The sequence below is a fragment of the Triticum urartu genome, chromosome 4A (genome assembly GCF_056163025.1).
Source record: "Triticum urartu cultivar PI428250 chromosome 4A, HENAU_Tu73, whole genome shotgun sequence".
In the NCBI taxonomy this organism is placed as follows: Eukaryota; Viridiplantae; Streptophyta; class Magnoliopsida; order Poales; family Poaceae; genus Triticum; species Triticum urartu.
This window is the reverse complement of record NC_141876.1, coordinates 600,154,419-600,173,044: the sequence shown is the minus strand read 5'-3', so window position 1 is coordinate 600,173,044 and position 18,626 is coordinate 600,154,419. Positions and strand designations below refer to the sequence as shown.

General features: G+C 49.1%; 1 protein-coding gene across 2 annotated transcripts in view; it reads left to right on the top strand.

The window, feature by feature from the left end:
• Positions 1-18,626, top strand: part of LOC125553283 (pirin-like protein) — a 33,765-nt gene extending 15,139 nt beyond the window's left edge. For both annotated transcript variants that reach the window (XM_087519901.1, XM_087519900.1), the window contains 3 exons: positions 12,165-12,260; positions 13,069-13,072; positions 18,133-18,626. In XM_087519901.1, coding sequence (XP_087376027.1) covers positions 12,165-12,260; positions 13,069-13,072; positions 18,133-18,516 — 484 coding nt within the window. In that variant the 3' untranslated portion in view covers positions 18,517-18,626. The remainder of the gene's footprint in view (positions 1-12,164; positions 12,261-13,068; positions 13,073-18,132) is intronic.

Sequence of the window (18,626 nt, the reverse complement as noted above, 5' to 3'; positions counted from 1 at the left end):
CGATGTTGTTGTAGTTGATCCGTGCATGCTATGCTATTGTTATTGCCATGTCTAGCTTGTATTTTGTTCCTTCTTGATGGGTGTATGCTTTTCTTGCCATGACTTGCACCGTAGTGAGTGCATCGAGCTCGTAAACATGCCTACTTGAGTTATATTTCAGCATGTGTCAGTTTTCACCAAGTCTGAAAATTGATTATGTTTTTGCTATGTTCGTGTGCTTGTTAGTATATTTGCGGATCCCTTTTGGCTCAAGGTCACTAAGGGACTTTTGTTAAGCTTGTTGAGTAGCTCCATGCCATGTTCTTCTTTGCCATGTTCAGGTCCTGTAACATGTTGTTTTGTTGCTCCGAAGAGGGCTATATGATCTGAAATTTCAGACAAGTGTTAATTTCACTAAGTCTCAGATCTGTTTACCATTTGCGTTTTTGCCATGCTTGTTTGAACCTCCTAATGGATGAATTGGCCGTAGCTCAGTGCTAGACTTTTGTTAAGCATCTTGAATGATTCCATGCCATGTATTTTGTTGCCATGTTTGAGTGCTGTAGCATGTTCATTTCGTTGCATTTAGATGCCTACTTGCTGTAAATCGCAGACCGGTGCCAATTTTGAATCGCTTGCCATTTCCAAACCGTAACTCCGATTCCGGTGATCTTTATATCGTTTTCAAGTGATTTCGTCTCATCTTTCCAGTGGCACACTTGGATTTCCAATTTGAGGCCAGGTTCTATCGTTCCTTGTCCAATCATGCATATGCATCGCATACCACAACTCGCATATCATATCTTGTTCATGTGTTGGTTGTTTACTAAGTTGTGTGCTTCTTTCCGGTGTTTGCTTCTTCGGTTTGATTCCGGTAACGTCGAGTTTGTGAGGACCCGTTCGTCTACGTCTGTTTGTCTTCTTCATGAACTCGTTCTTCTTCCTTGCGGGATTTCAGGCAAGATGTTCATACCCTCGAAATCACTACTATCTTTGCTTTGCTAGATGCTCGCTCTTTTGCTATGCCTATGCTGCGATACCTACCACTTGCTTATCATTCCTCCCATGTTGTTGAACCAAGCCTCTAACCCACCTTGTCCTAGCAAACCGTTGATTGGCTATGTTACCGCTTTGCTCAGCCCCTTCTTATAGCGTTGTTAGTTGCAGGTGAAGATTGAAGTTTGTTCCTTGTTGGAACATGGAGATGTTGTTCCTTGTTGGAACATGGAGATGTTGTTCCTTGTTGGAACATGTTTACTTGTTGGGATATCACAATATATCTTATTTAATTAATGCATCTATATACTTGGTAAAGGGTGGAAGGCTCGGCCTTATGCCTGGTGTTTTGTTCCACTCTTGCCGCCCTAGTTTCCGTCATATCGGTGTTATGTTCCCGGATTTTGCGTTCCTTACGCGGTTGGGCTATTATGGGAACCCCTTGACAGTTCACCTTAAGTAAAGCTCTTCCAGCAATGCCCAACATTGGTTTTACCATTCGCCACCTAGCCTTTTTCTTTCCCTTGAGTCGGCTGGCTCAAGGGTCATCATTATTTTAACCCCCCGGGCCAGTGCTCCTCTGAGTGTTGGTCCAACTGAGCAATGTCCGGGGCTACCAGGGGCAACTCTGGGCTGGCCTACCCGACGTCTGGCTCATCTGAGTGTGCCCTGAGAAAGAGATATGTGCAGCTCCTATCGGGATTTGTCGGCACATTCGGGCGGTGTTGCTGGTTTAGTTTTACCCTGTCAAAATATCTTGTTGTACCGGGATACCGAGTCTGATCGGAATGTCTCGGGTGGAGGTATATTCCTTCGTTGACCGTGAGAGCTTGTGATGGGCTAAGTTGGGACACCCCTGCAGGGATTGAACTTTCGAAAGCCGTGCCCGCGGTTATGGGCAGATGGGAATTTGTTAACGTCCGGTTGTAGAAAACCTGAACTTGACCTTAATTAAAATGAGTCAATCGCGTGTGTAACCGTGATGGTCTCTTTCCGGCGGGGTCCGGGAAGTGAACACGGTTGTTGGAGTTATGCTTGACGTAGGTTGTTTTAGGATCACTTCTTGATCATATTTTATCGACCGTGCTTTGCCTTCTCTTCTCGCTCTCTTTTGCGTATGTTAGCCACCTTATATGCTAGTCGCTTGCTGCAGCTCCACCTCATACCTTTTACCTTACCCATAAGCTTAAATAGTCTTGATCGCGAGGGTGCGAGATTGCTGAGTCCCCATGGCCCACAGATACTTCCAAAACCAGCTTGCAGGTGCCGATGAGTCCGTGTAGATGACGCAACCAAGCTCAAGGAGGAGCTCGATGAAGATCTTGTCCTTTGTGTTGTTTCGTTCTAGTTGATCAGTAGTGGAGCCCAGTTGGGGTCGATCGGGGACCGTGTCGCATTTGGGGTTCTTCTTTTATATTGGCTCCATAGTCGGGCCCTGATTGTATTTGGTTGTTGTAATGCTTTATTCATGTAATTGTGTGAAGTGGCAATTGTAAGCCAACTATGTATCTCTTTCCCTTATGTATTACAGGGGTTGTGTGAAGATTACCTCACTTGCGACATTGCTTTCAATGCGGTTATGCCTCTAAGTCATGCTTCGACACGTGGGAGATATAGCCGCATCGAGGGCGTTACAATGTTGGGCTGACGTATTTCGAGATTAGGATTTGTCACTCCGATCGTCGGAGAGGTATCTCTGGGCCCTCTCGGTAATGCACATCACTTAAGCCTTGCAAGCATTGCAACTAATGAGTTAGTTGCGGGATGATGTATTACGGAACGAGTAAAGAGACTTGCCGGTAACGAGATTGAACTAGGTATTGGATACCGACGATCGAATCTCGGGCAAGTAACATACCGATGACAAAGGGAACAACGTATGTTGTTATGCGGTCTGACTAATAAAAGATCTTCGTAGAATATGTAGGAACCAATATGAGCATCCAGGTTACGCTATTGGTTATTGACCAGAGACGTGTCTCGGTCATGTCTACATTATTCTCGAACCCGTAGGGTCCGCACGCTTAAGGTTACGATGACAGTTATATTATGAGTTTATGCATTTTGATGTACCGAAGTTTGTTCGGAGTCCCGGATGTGATCACAGACATGACAAGGAGTCTCAAAACGGTCGAGACATAAAGATTGATATATTGGAAGCCTATGTTTGGATATCGGAAGTGTTCCGGGTGAAATCGGGATTTTACCGGAGTACCGGGAGGTTACCGGAACCCCCCGGGAGCTATATGGGCCTTAGTGGGCCTTAGTGGAAGAAGAGGAGAGGCGGCCAGGGCTGGGCCGCGTGCCCCTCCCCCTAGTCCGAATAGGACAAGGAGAGAGGGGGCCGGCGCCCCCTCCTTCTCTCTTCCTCTTTTCCCACCTCGCGAATCCTATTCCAACTAGGATTGGGGGGAAGTCCTACTTCCGGAGGGAGTAGGACTCCTCCTGGCGCGCCCTATGATGGCCGGCCGGCCTCCCCCTCTTGAACCTTTATATACGGAGGCAGGGGCACCCCTAGAGACACAAGTTGATCCACGTGATCATATTCTTAGCCGTGTGCAGTGCCCCCTTCCACCATAGTCCTCGATAAGATTGTAGCGGTGCTTAGGCGAAGCCCTGCGACAGTAGTACATCAAGATCGTCACCACGCCGTCGTGCTGACGGAACTCTTCCCCGACACTTTGCTAGATCGGAGTCCGGGGATCGTCATCGAGCTGAACGTGTGCTAGAACTCGGAGGTGTCGTAGTTTCGGTGCTTGATCGGTCGGGCCGTGGAGACGTACGACTACATCAACCAAACGCTTCCGTTGTCGATCTACAAGGGTACGTAAATCACACTCTCCCCTCTCGTTGCTATGCATCACCATGATCTTGCGTGTGCGTAGGAAATTTTTTGAAATTACTACGTTCCCCAACAGTGGTATCAGAGCCTAGGTTTTATGTGTTGATGTTATATGCACGAGTAGAACACAAGTGAGTTGTGGGCGATATAAGTCATACTGCTTACCAGCATGTCATACTTTGGTTCGGCGGTATTGTTGGACGAAGCGGCCCGGACCGACATTACGCGTACGCTTACGCGAGACCGGTTCTCCCGACGTACTTTGCACATAGGTGGCTTGCGGGTGACAGTTTCTCCAACTTTAGTTGAACCAAGTGTGGCTACGCCCGGTCCTTGCGAAGGTTAAAACAGCACCAACTTGACAAACTATCGTTGTGGTTTTGATGCGTAGGTAAGATTGGTTCTTGCTTAAGCCCGTAGCAGCCACGTAAAACTTGCAACAACAAAGTAGAGGACGTCTAACTTGTTTTTGCAGGGCATGTTGTGCTGTGATATGGTCAAGACATGATGCCAAATTTTATTGTATGAGATGATCATGTTTTGTAACCGAGTTATCGGCAACTGGCAGGAGCCATATGGTTGTCGCTTTATTGTATGCAATGCAATCGCGCTGTAATGCTTTACTTTATCACTAAGCGGTAGCGATAGTCGTGGAAGCATAAGATTGGCGAGACGACAACGATGCTACGATGGAGATCAAGGTGTCGCGCCGGTGATGATGGTGATCATGACGGTGCTTCGGAGATGGAGATCACAGGCACAAGATGATGATGGCCATATCATATCACTTATATTGATTGCATGTGATGTTTATCTTTTATGCATCTTATCTTGCTTTGATTGACGGTAGCATTATAAGATGATCTCTCACTAAATTATCAAGATAAAAGTGTTCTCCCTGAGTATGCACCATTGCCAAAGTTCGTCGTGCCCAGACACCATGTGATGATCGGGTGTGATAAGCTCTACGTCCATATACAACGGGTGCAAGCCAGTTTTGCACACGCAGAATACTCAGGTTAAACTTGATGAGCCTAGCATATGCAGATATGGCCTCGGAACACTGAGATCGAAAGATCGAGCGTGAATCATATAGTAGATATGATCAACATAGCGATGTTCACCATTGAAAACTACTCCATTTCATGTGATGATCAGTTATGGTTTAGTTGATTTGGATCACGTGATCACTTAGAGGATTAGAAGGATGTCTATCTAAGTGGGAGTTCTTTAAGTAATTTGATTAATTGAACTTAAATTTATCATGAACTTAGTACCTGATAGTATCTTGCTTATGTATGTTTGATTGTAGATAGATGGCCCGTGCTGTTGTTCCGTTGAATTTTAATGCGTTCCTTGAGAAAGCAAAGTTGAAAGATAATGGTAGCAATTACACGGACTGGGTCCGTAACTTGAGGATTATCCTCATTGCTGCACAGAAGAATTACGTCCTGGAAGCACCGCTGGGTGCCAGGCCTGCTGCTGGAGCAACACTAGATGTTATGAACGTCTGGCAGAGCAAAGCTGATGACTACTTGATAGTTCAGTGTGCCATGCTTTACGGCTTAGAATCGGGACTTCAACGACGTTTTGAACGTCATGGAGCATATGAGATGTTCCAGGAGTTGAAGTTAATATTTCAAGCAAATGCCCGGATTGAGAGATATGAAGTCTCCAATAAGTTCTATAGCTGCAAGATGGAGGAGAACAGTTCTGTCAGTGAGCATATACTCAAAATGTCTGGGTATAATAATCACTTGATTCAATTGGGAGTTAATCTTCCAGATGATTGCATCATTGACAGAATTCTCCAATCACTGCCACCAAGCTACAAGAGCTTCGTGATGAACTATAATATGCAAGGGATGAACAATACTATTCCCGAGCTCTTCGCGATGCTGAAAGCTGCGGAGGTAGAAATCAAGAAGGAGCATCAAGTGTTGATGGTCAACAAGACCACTAGTTTCAAGAAAAAGGGCAAAGGAAAGAAGAAGGGGAACTTCAAGAAGAACGACAAGCCAGTTGCTGCTCAAGAGAAGAAACCCAAGTCTGGACCTAAGCCTGAAACTGAGTGCTTCTACTGCAAGCAGACTGGTCACTGGAAGCGGAACTGCCCCAAGTATTTGGCGGATAAGAAGGATGGCAAGGTGAACAAAGGTATATGTGATATACATGTTATTGATGTGTACCTTACTAGAGCTCGCAGTAGCACCTAGGTATTTGATACTGGTTCTGTTGCTAATATTTGCAACTCAAAACAGGGACTACGGATTAAGCGAACACTGGCAAAGGACGAGGTGACGATGCACGTAGGAAATGGTTCCAAAGTCGATGTGATCGCGGTCGGCACGCTACCTCTACATCTACCTTCGGGATTAATATTAGACCTAAATAATTGTTATTTGGTGCCAGCGTTGAGCATGAACATTATATCTGGATCTTGTTTAATGCAAGACGGTTATTCATTTAAATCAGAGAATAATGGTTGTTCTATTTATATGAGTAATATCTTTTATTGTCATGCACCCTTGAAGAGTGGTCTATTCTTATTGAATCTCGATAGTAGTAATACACATATTCATAATGTTGAAGCCAAAAGATGCAGAGTTGATAATGATAGTGCAACTTATTTGTGGCACTGCCGTTTAGGTCATATCGGTGTAAAGCGCATGAAGAAACTCCATACTGATGGACTTTTGGAACCACTTGATTATGAATCACTTGGTACTTGCGAACCGTGCCTCATGGGCAAGATGACCAAAACACCGTTCTCCGGTACTATGGAGAGAGCAACAGATTTGTTGGAAATCATACATACAGATGTATGTGGTCCGATGAATATTCAGGCTCGTGGCGGATATCGTTATTTTCTCACCTTCACAGATGATTTAAGCAGATATGGGTATATCTACTTAATGAAACATAAGTCTGAAACATTTGAAAAGTTCAAGGAATTTCAGAGTGAAGTTGAAAATCATCGTAACAAGAAAATAAAGTTTCTACGATCTGATCATGGAGGAGAATATTTGAGTTACGAGTTTGGTGTACATTTGAAACAATGTGGAATAGTTTCGCAACTCACGCCACCCGGAACACCACAGCGTAATGGTGTGTCCGAACGTCGTAATCGTACTTTACTAGATATGGTGCGATCTATGATGTCTCTTACTGATTTACCGCTATCGTTTTGGGGTTATGCTTTAGAGACGGCCACATTCACGTTAAATAGGGCACCATCAAAATCCGTTGAGACGACGCCTTATGAACTATGGTTTGGCAAGAAACAAAAGTTGTCGTTTCTTAAAGTTTGGGGCTGCGATGCTTATGTGAAAAAGCTTCAACCTGATAAGCTCGAACCCAAATCGGAGAAATGTGTCTTCATAGGATACCCAAAGGAGACTGTTGGGTACACCTTCTATCACAGATCCGAAGGCAAGACATTCGTTGCTAAGAATGGATCCTTTCTAGAGAAGGAGTTCCTCTCGAAAGAAGTGAGTGGGAGGAAAGTAGAACTTGACGAGGTAACTGTACCTGCTCCCTTATTGGAAATTAGTACATCACAGAAACCTATTTCTGCGACACCTACACCAATTAGTGAGGAAGCTAATGATAATGATCATGAAACTTCAGAACAAGATACTACTGAACCTCGTAGATCAACCAGAGTAAGATCCGCGCCAGAGTGGTACGGTAATCCTGTTCTGGAAATCATGCTACAAGATCATGATGAACCTACGAACTATGAAGAAGCAATGGTGAGCCCAGATTCCGTAAAATGGCTTGAAGCCATGAAATCTAAGATGGGATCCATGTATGAGAACAAAGTATGGACTTTGGTTGACTTGCCCGTTGATTGGCAAGCAATTGAGAATAAATGGATCTTCAAGAAGAAGACTGACGCTGACGGTAATATTACTGTCTACAAAGCTCGACTTGTCGCAAAAGGTTTTCGACAAGTTCAAGGGGTTCACTACGATGAGACCTTCTCACCCGTAGCGATGCTTAAGTCTGTCCGAATCATGTTAGCAATTGCCGCATTTTATGATTATGAAATTTGGCAGATGGATGTCAAAACTGCATTCCTGAATGGATTTCTGGAAGAAGAGTTGTATATGATGCAACCGGAAGGTTTTGTCAATCCAAAGGGAGCTAACAAAGTGTGCAAGCTCCAGCGATCCATTTATGGACTGGTGCAAGCCTCTCGGAGTTGGAATAAACGCTTTGATAGTGTGATCAAAGCATTTGGTTTTATACAGACTTTCGGAGAAGCCTGTATTTACGAGAAAGTGAGTGGGAGCTCTGTAGCATTTCTGATATTATATGTGGATGACATATTACTGATTGGAAATGATATAGAATATCTGGATAGCATAAAGGGATACTTGAATAAGAGTTTTTCAATGAAAGACCTCGGTGAAGCTGCTTACATATTAGGCATAAAGATCTATAGAGATAGATCAAGACGCTTAATTGGACTTTCACAAAGCACATACCTTGACAAGATTTTGAAGAAATTCAAAATGGATCAAGCAAAGAAAGGGTTCTTGCCTGTGTTACAAGGTGTGAAGTTGAGTCAGACTCAATGCCCGACCACTGCAAAAGATAGAGAGAAAATGAAAGATGTTCCCTATGCTTCAGCCATAGGCTCTATCATGTATGCAATGCTGTGTACCAGACCTGATGTGTGCCTTGCTATAAGTTTAGCAGGGAGGCACCAAAGTAATCCAGGAGTGGATCACTGGACAGCGGTCAAGAACATCCTGAAGTACCTGAAAAGGACTAAGGATATGTTTCTCGTATATGGAGGTGACAAAGAGCTCATCGTAAACGGTTACGTTGATGCATGCTTTGACACTGATCCGGACGATTCTAAATCGCAAACCGGATACGTGTTTACATTAAACGGTGGAGCTGTCAGTTGGTGCAGTTCTAAACAAAGCGTCGTGGTGGGATCTACATGTGAAGCTGAGTACATAGCTTCTTCAGAAGCAGCAAACGAAGGAGTCTGGATGAAGGAGTTCATATCCGATCTAGGTGTCATACCTAGTGCATCGGGTCCAATGAAAATCTTTTGTGACAATACTGGTGCAATTGCCTTGGCGAAGGAATCCAGATTTCACAAGAGAACCAAACACATCAAGAGACACTTCAATTCCATCCGGGATCTAGTCCAGGTGGGAGACATAGAGATTTGCAAGATACATGCGGAGCTGAATGTAGCCGACCCGTTGACTAAGCCTCTTCCACGAGCAAAACATGATCAGCACCAAAACTCCATGGGTGTTAGAATCATTACTGTGTAATCTAGATTATTGACTCTAGTGCAAGTGGGAGACTGAAGGAAATATGCCCTAGAGGCAATAATAAAGTTATTATTTATTTCCTTATATCATGATAAAAGTTTATTATTCATGCTAGAATTGTATTAACCGGAAACATAATACATGTGTAAATACATAGACAAACAGAGTGTCACTAGTATGCCTCTACTTGACTAGCTCGTTAATCAAAGATGGTTATGTTTCCTAACCATGGACAAAGAGTTGTCATTTGATTAATGGGATCACATCATTAGTTGAATGATCTGATTGACATGACCCATTCCATTAGCTTAGCACCCGATCGTTTAGTATGTTGCTATTGCTTTCTTCATGACTTATACATGTTCCTATGACTATGAGATTATGTAACTCCCATGTGCCGGAGGAACACTTTGTGTGCTACCAAACGTCACAACGTAACTGGGTGATTATAAAGGTGCTCTACAGGTGTCTCCAAAGGTACATGTTCGGTTGACGTATTTCGAGATTAGGATTTGTCACTCGGATCATCGGAGAGGTATCTCTGGGCCCTCTCGGTAATGCACATCACTTAAGCCTTGCAAGCATTGCAACTAATGAGTTAGTTGCGGGATGATGTATTACGGAACGAGTAAAGAGACTTGCCGGTAACGAGATTGAACTAGGTATTGGATACCGACGATCGAACCTCGGGCAAGTAACATACCGATGACAAAGGGAACAACGTATGTTGTTATGCGGTCTGACCGATAAAAGATCTTCGTAGAATATGTAGGAACCAATATGAGCATCCAGGTTCCGCTATTGGTTATTGATCGGAGACGTGTCTCGGTCATGTCTACATTATTCTCGAACCCGTAGGGTCCGCACGCTTAAGGTTACGATGACAGTTATATTATGAGTTTATGCATTTTGATGTACCGAAGTTTTTTCGGAGTCTCGGATGTGATCACGGACATGACGAGGAGTCTCAAAATGGTCGAGACATAAAGATTGATATATTGGAAGCCTATGTTTGGATATCGGAAGTGTTCCGGGTGAAATCGGGATTTGACCAGAGTATCGGGAGGTTACCGGAACCCCCCGGGAGCTATATGGGCCTTAGTGGGCCTTAGTGGAAGAAGAGGAGAGGCGGTCAGGGCTGGGCCGCGCGCCCCTCCCCCTAGTCCGAATAGGACAAGGAGAGAGGGGGGCGGCGCCCCCCTCCTTCTCTCTCCCTCTTTTCCCACCTCGCGAATCCTATTCCAACTAGGATTGGGGGGGAAGTCCTACTCCCGGAGGGAGTAGGACTCCTCCTGGCGCGCCCTATGATGGACGGCCGGCCTCCCCCTCTTGAACCTTTATATACGGAGGCAGGGGCACCCCTAGAGACACAAGTTGATCCACGTGATCATATTCTTAGCCGTGTGCGGTGCCCCCTTTCACCATAGTCCTCGATAATATTGTAGCGGTGCTTAGGCGAAGCCCTGCGACAGTAGTACATCAAGATCGTCACCACGCCGTCGTGCTGACGGAACTCTTCCCCGACACTTTGCTGGATCGGAGTCCGGGGATCGTGATCGAGCTGAACGTGTGCTAGAACTCGGAGGTGTTGTAGTTTCGGTGCTTGATCGGTCGGGCCGTGGAGACGTACGACTACATCAACCAAACGCTTCCGTTGTCGATCTACAAGGGTACGTAAATCACACTCTCCCCTCTCGTTGCTATGCGTCACCATGATCTTGTGTGTGCGTAGGAAATTTTTTGAAATTACTACGTTCCCCAGCACTTTCCGCTGTGCAATGTTATATAAACTTGGATACTGCAACGCTAATGGAGTGTCCCCTAACCAGGTATCCTCCCAGAATCTAGTTCCTTGCCCATTCCCTACTCTAAATTTCACTCTGTTAAAGAAAGAAACTTTCGTCCTCATAAGTTCTTTCCAAAACGGTGAGTCGGTGGGTTGTGCCATTACGTGAGCCAAAGACTTCGCATATAAGTATTTTTTACGCTATAACTGCAGCCACACACCCTCTATCTCTACTGAAAGATGATATAACCATTTGCTCAGCAAGCATCTGTTTTTTACCTCTAAATTCTCAACACCCAAGCCACCCTGTTCCTTCAGTCTACAAATTATATCCCACCTGGCAAGCCTATATTTAGCCTTGTTCTCATCCATTTGCCAAAAGAATCTGGATCGGTAAAAGTCTAATCTTTTCCGTACTCCTACTGGTACTTCAAAGAAAGAAAGGAGGAACATCGGCATGCTAGTCAGAACCGAGTTAATAAGAATTAATCTTCCTCCATAAGATAAAAGTTTGCCTTTCCAACAACTTAGTTTCTTCTCAAACCGATCCTCAATACACTTCCATTCTTTGTTAGTTAGTTTGCGATGGTGAATTGGTATCCCTAGATACGTAAAGGGAAGCACACCTAATTCACATCCGAACAAATGTTTATAGCTTTCTTGTTCCTCCTTGGCGCGTCCAAAGCAGAACAATTCGCTCTTATTAAAATTAATCTTTAAGTCCGGATAGTTGTTCGAACAAGCAAAGCACTAACTTCATGTTCCTTGCTTTCGCAATGTCATGTTCCATAAAAATAATTGTGCCATCCGCATACTGTAGGATGGAAACCCCACCATCCACCAAATGTGGGATTAGACCTCCTACTTGGCCTTCTTGTTTCGCCCTATTAACAAGAACGGTCAACATGTCGACAACAACATTGAACATAATTGGAGACATGGGATCACCTTGTCTTAATTCCTTAAGCGTTTGAAAGTAATGACCAATATCATCATTCACTTTAATACCAACGCTGCCTCCCTGCACAAAGGATTCAACCTGCTTTCTTCAGGCTTCATCAAATCCTTTCATGCGCAAGGCCTATTGCAGAAAAGGCCATTTGACTTTATCATAAGCCTTTTCGAAATCCACCTTGAAAATCACTCCATCGAGTTTCTTCGAGTGGATTTCATGAAGGGTCTCAACTTCTTTACATGACAATGATCAACCACTCGCACACTAATTCTGCTTATGCAAATGCCCATTCATTAATGCCAGGATTGAGCCAAGGTACCAGGAGCTCGAGAGCAAGGACATCAGCCAGGCCGAGAAAGACGGCGTGGCGGTGCGGATCATTGCGGGGGAAGCCTTTGGGTGATACCACTTGTAGTTGCAGATGACCAACAAACGCGGATGAGAGAGGGAGAACACGAGGTGGAAGACAGTGGTTTGCGCCGCGTAACAACCTTGCAGCTTTTCTGTTTCCGTTCTTATCTATCTGAACCTCGTTGGAGTTCCTGAAAAACAGCTAAGAACTGGTCATGCTCGCCCAGCTTATAGGTCGTGCCATCCCACGACGCTCGGTCGTGCATGAGCCCTACTTGCTCGCGCAGAGGAATGCGTGATCCATGCCATCCCATGGCGATCCCTACGGCGAGCTGAAGACTAGCTAACTACCTAACAGAATGCTAACTGAACTCGTACGTGTACAGGCACACGCTGACGGTCAGTGTTATTCAGAGAAAACGAAACTGAACTAACTGAAGTTTCTGAACTAACTGAAGATAGCAAGAGTGCAGCTGATTATCTAACAAAATGTGGATGTTGAGCATGTAAGGACAGGTGATCAAGTCGCGGATATCCTCACCAAGTCGCTGGGCAGAACACAGTTCAGTGAGCTGCGACACAGGCTCGGGATCATACAGGTGCAGCAGATTAGGGGGTGATTTGTTAGATAATCAGCTGCACTCTTGCTATCTTCAGTTAGTTCAGAAACTTCAGTTAGTTCAGTTTCGTTTTCTCTGAATAACACTGACCGTCAGCGTGTGCCTGTACACGTACGAGTTCAGTTAGCATTCTGTTAGGTAGTTAGCTAGTCTTCAGCTCGCCGTAGGGATCGCCATGGGATGGCATGGATCACGCATTCCTCTGCGTGAGCAAGTAGGGCTCATGCATGACCGAGCGTCGTGGGATGGCACGACCTGTAAGCTCGGCGAGCACGACCAGTTCTTAGCTGTTTTTCAGGAACTCCAACGAGGTTCAGATAGATAAGAACGGAAACAGAAAAGCTGCAAGGTTGTTACGCGGCGCAAACCACTGTCTTCCACCTCGTGTTCTCCCTCTCTCATCCGCGTTTGCTGGTCATCTGCAACTACAAGTGGTATCAGAGCCTCGGTGGTGTTCGATCCATCCTGGGCGCCGACGGTGTTTGATCTGTCGGAGAGATGGCCGGAAGCGACGAGGAGAAGGCGCAGAAGAAGCTAGAGGAAGAAAAGGCCAAGGCGGAGGCCTCGGAGCTCGGCAAGTCCCTGGCCCGTCTCTCCACCGAGGAGGGGTCGGGGGTGCACGTCGTTGAGCGCGTCGTGCACAGCGGCGGTGGCGGCGGGCCCCCGATGATGCTCACGCGTACAAACTACTCCGACTGGGCTATGATCACTAAACTGCAGCTGCAGGCGGACGAGCTCTGGCGCGTGGTGGAGACGGGGCAAGGCTCGGATCGCGACGATCGGCGTGCCATGATCGCTCTCCTCAAGGGGGTGCCGCCGGAGCTCATGCGGATCTTGGGCGCCAAGGCCACGGCCAAGGAGGCGTGGGATACCCTGAAGACGATGCGCGTCGGCGTCGAGCGTGTGCGCGAGGCCAAGGCGCAGACTCGCCGCTCGGAGTACGAGGCACTCCGGTACAAGGACGGCGAAGGGATCGAGTCGTACGTCATGCGGCTCAGGACGATCATCGACGAGCTGCAGGCGCTCGGTGATCCAGTGGACGAGCACAAGGCCGTCCTCAAGGTGCTCCGCACTGTGCCGCGTCCGTACCGCGAGATGGCCGTGGCAATCGAGTCGCTCGTCGACACGAGGGCGCTCTCCCTCGAGGAACTTTGCGGCCGGCTCCTTGTCGTCGAGGAGCGTGAGCGCGAGGAGACCCCGGCGCCCGGAGCGCAGCTACTGTACACCATCGACCAGTGGCGGGCGCACGAGAAGTCGCTGGAACAAGGCGGCGCGTCCTCAGGAGCTGGGCGCGGGCGCGGAAACGGCAAGACGAAGAACCTCCCTGGCGGGGGCGGCCGTGGCCAGGGCACTGGCCGCGGCAACGGCGGTCCACCGGCGCCCAAACGAAAGGGAAACTGCCGCTACTGTGGCATCCCCGGCCACTGGGCAAAGGAGTGCCGCAAGAAGGAGCGAGACCAGCGCGAGCAACAGGATCAGCAGGCGAATGTCGCCCAGGTCGAGGTTGAGCAGCCTGGCTTACTCCTAGCCACCTGCGAGGCGGTGAGCGTGGCGAGCGCGGTGGGCGGCGTTCATGAGCACCCCACGGACATCTTCCTCAACGAAGCTCGCGTGGTGCCCGTCGCTACCAACGACGACCGCTGGTATTTGGATACTGGTGCCAGCAATCACATGACAGGGAGGCGTGACATGTTGTCACAGGTGGACGAGTCCGTTCGCGGCTCGGTGCGTTTCGGCGATGGCTCCGTCGTGCAGATCTGCGGACGCGGCGTGGTGACGTTCTCCTGCAAGAATGGTGAGCACCGCGCGCTCTCAGATGTCTACTACATCCCCCAACTGCGAACGAGCATCGTGAGCCTCGGCCAGCTCGACGAGCACGGGTGCAAGTCCGTGATCGAGGACGGCGTGCTCTGCCTCTACGACAGGCAGCGCATGCTCTTGGCACGGGTGCAGCGCACTAGCAACCGGCTCTACGCCGTGGCTCTGAACTTGGCTGCGCCCGTGTGCCTCCTGGCGCATGGCGGCGACGAAGCGTGGCGTTGGCATGGACGTTTCGGCCACCTCCACTTCCGGGCGCTGCACGATCTTGGCGCGAAGGGGATGGTGCGTGGCATGCCAGCGATTCAGCATGTCGAACAGTTCTGCGAGGGCTGCACACTCGGGAAGATGCATCGTACGCCGTTCCCGCGCACGTCAGTGTACCGTGCGGAGCAGGGGCTCGAGCTCGTCCACGGCGACCTCTGCGGACCCATCATGCCGGCGACCACGTCTGGTAACAAGTATTTTCTGCTCATCGTTGACGATCACAGTAGATATATGTGGTTGGAAGTGCTCAGGAGCAAGGACGAGGCGTTCAAATTCTTCAGAAAGATCAAAGCAGCTGCGGAGACACAGTGCGGCGCGAAGCTCAGAGCGTTCCGGACCGACCGCGGCGGGGAGTTCAACTCGAACGAGTTCACCACGTACTGTGATGAGCTTGGCATCCTAAGGAACACGACGACTCCGTATTCTCCCCAACAGAATGGAGTCGTCGAGCGCCGCAACCAGTCCGTGGTCGAGATGGCTCGCAGCCTGATGAAAAGCATGGGCGTGCCGAGCACGTTCTGGGGCGAGGCGGTGCGCACGGCGGTGCACATCCTCAACCGCTCGCCGACGAGGAGTCTGCAGGGCATGACACCCTATGAGGCGTGGCGCAAGAAGAAGCCCACGGTTGACTACTTCCGCACGTTCGGCTGCGTCGCGCACGTCAAGCTCGTCGGCCCCGGCGTGACCAAGCTCGCGGACAGGTCACGGCCGGGAATATTTCTGGGCTATGAGGCGGGCACCAAGGGCTATCGGGTGTACGACCCGATCGGCAAGCGCTTGTACATCACGCGAGATGTGCGTTTCGAAGAGGACCGGCGCTGGGACTGGAGCAAGGATGGTGGCGACTCGGAGCGCGCGCACCAGTTCACGGTCGTGTACTCCGACGCGGGCGTGCCCACAACCACGACCTACTCCCTGTCACTGGACCCGGCGACGTCGCCTGGCGCACCAACGACGCCAACTGCGCCAGGCTCACCGGTTGGTCCAAGCACGCCACGGAAACCCTCGTCGAGCGGATCTGTCGTGGACACGCCGAGCGCGTCGAGTACGCCGGCCTCGGCGGACTCAAGCCCGTCTACACCAGCTACCTCCTACAACTCAGAAGACGGGTGGGTGACGCCGCCCACCGGCGAAGATTTCGACGCCGAGGGGGTGCCAGTCCGCTGGAAATCCATGGAGTACGTCATCGACCACGCACCGGCGTGCACTCTGGAGTACAGTGGGCTCTGCCTCTCTGCAGCAGAGGAACCCGCATCTGTTCAGGATGCCCTGGACGAACCTGCTTGGCGCAGTGCAATGGAGGCGGAAATGGAGTCGATTCGTTCCAACGACACTTGGGTCCCGGCCACGCTGCCCGCCGGCCACCGCGCCATTGGACTGAAGTGGGTTTTCAAGGTCAAGCGCGATCCGGACAGCAAGATCATAAAGCACAAGGCTCGTTTGGTTGCGAAGGGATATGCACAGCGGCAGGGAGTGGATTTTGATGAGGTCTTCGCACCTGTCGCTCGTCTGGAGACAGTGCGGCTTCTGCTGGCCGTGGCGGCTCACCGGAGCTGGGGTGTGCATCACATGGATGTGCGCTCCGCGTTCCTCAATGGAGATCTCCAGGAAGAAGTGTATGTTCAGCAGCCCGCAGGATTTGTCGACAGCAACAACACTCACTGCGTGCTCAGGTTGCAGAAAGCTCTGTATGGTCTTCGTCAGGCTCCCCGCGCATGGAACGCAAAGCTGGACGCCACACTTCATGTACTTGGTTTCAAGCGTTGCCAGCTCGATCATGCGCTGTATAGGCGGGAGGACAAAGATGGGTTTCTGCTGGTTGGAGTGTATGTGGATGATCTGATAATCACGGGCATAGAAGCAGAAGCCATTGAACACTTCAAGAAACAGATGCAAGAGCTCTTTCAGATGACTGATCTGGGTCTCCTCAGCTATTACCTCGGAATTGAGGTGAAACAAGAGGATGATGGGATCATGGTGTGTCAGTCAAGCTATGCAGCAAAGATCTTGGAGGATGCAGGCATGAGTGATTGCAACACCTGCAGCACGCCGATGGAGAATCGTCTGAAACTGAAGAAAAACACTGGTCAGTCAGTGGACTCGACAGAGTATCGCAGTTTGATCGGCAGCCTGAGATACCTGGTAAACACCAGGCCTGACATCTCTTACGCAGTAGGGATTCTCAGCAGGTTCATGGAATCACCTGGGAAGGAACACTGGATGGCCGTGAAGCAGCTTCTGCGTTACATCAAAGGCACTCTTGGTCTTGGTTGTTTCTTCAGAAAAGGAGAGAAGGATGTGCTGACAGGATACAGTGACAGTGACCATGCTGGTGATCTCAATGATCGCAAGAGCACCACTGGAGTTGTTTTCTTTCTTGGATCGGGGCCGATCACTTGGTCGTCTCAGAAACAGAAGATTGTGGCGCTGTCATCTTGTGAGGCAGAATACATAGCAGGAGCAACAGCAGCTACACAGGCTGTGTGGCTGAGCAGATTACTTGCGGAGATGCTTGGCGAGGGAGTTCAGAAAGTTAAGCTGAAGATCGACAACAAGTCAGCTATTGAGCTCAGCAAAAACCCAGTCCATCATGAGCGAAGCAAACATATTGATCTCAGGTATCACTATATTCGAGAGTGTGTTGAACTGGGCAGAGTGGATGTTGAGCATGTAAGGACAGGTGATCAAGTCGCGGATATCCTCACCAAGTCGCTGGGCAGAACACAGTTCAGTGAGCTGCGACACAGGCTCGGGATCATACAGGTGCAGCAGATTAGGGGGTGATTTGTTAGATAATCAGCTGCACTCTTGCTATCTTCAGTTAGTTCAGAAACTTCAGTTAATTCAATTTCGTTTTCTCTGAATAACACTGACCGTCAGCGTGTGCCTGTACACGTACGAGTTCAGTTAGCATTCTGTTAGGTAGTTAGCTAGTCTTCAGCTCGCCGTAGGGATCGCCATGGGATGGCATGGATCACGCATTCCTCTGCGCGAGCAAGTAGGGCTCATGCACGACCGAGCGTCGTGGGATGGCACGACCTGTAAGCTCGGCGAGCACGACCAGTTCTTAGCTGTTTTTCAGGAACTCCAACGAGGTTCAGATAGATAAGAACGGAAACAGAAAAGCTGCAAGGTTGTTACGTGGCGCAAATCACTGTCTTCCACCTCGTGTTCTCCCTCTCTCATCCGCGTTTGCTGGTCATCTGCAACTACAGCGGTCGCCGGTCTACACACGGACGCCCACCATGTACATGGACTTCACAATGCAACCAGGGTCACAGCTCCACCAGCCGATCCCCGAGGGCTGGAACGCCTTCGTGTACATCATCAAGGGGGAGGGCGTGTTCGGCAGGGAGGGCGCGGCGCCGGCGAGCACGCACCACTGCCTCGTCCTCGGCGCAGGGGACGGCCTCAGCGTGTGGAACCTGTCCAGCGCGCCCCTGCGGTTCGCGCTAGCAACGGGACAGCCGCTCAATGAGCCGGTGGTGCAGCAGGGGCCCTTCGTCATGAACTCGCGTGCCCAGATCCAGCAGGCCATGGAGGACTACTACTACGGCCGCAACGGCTTCGAGAAGGCCAGCCAGTGGAGCTCCGCCTGATTCTCATCGGTGTCTCGCCGTGATGATGATCAACATCGTGGTGCATTCTCTTGCAAAACATTGGGAAGGAAAGGGAAATTGAATTGTACCATTATATTGATGCCTTTGTG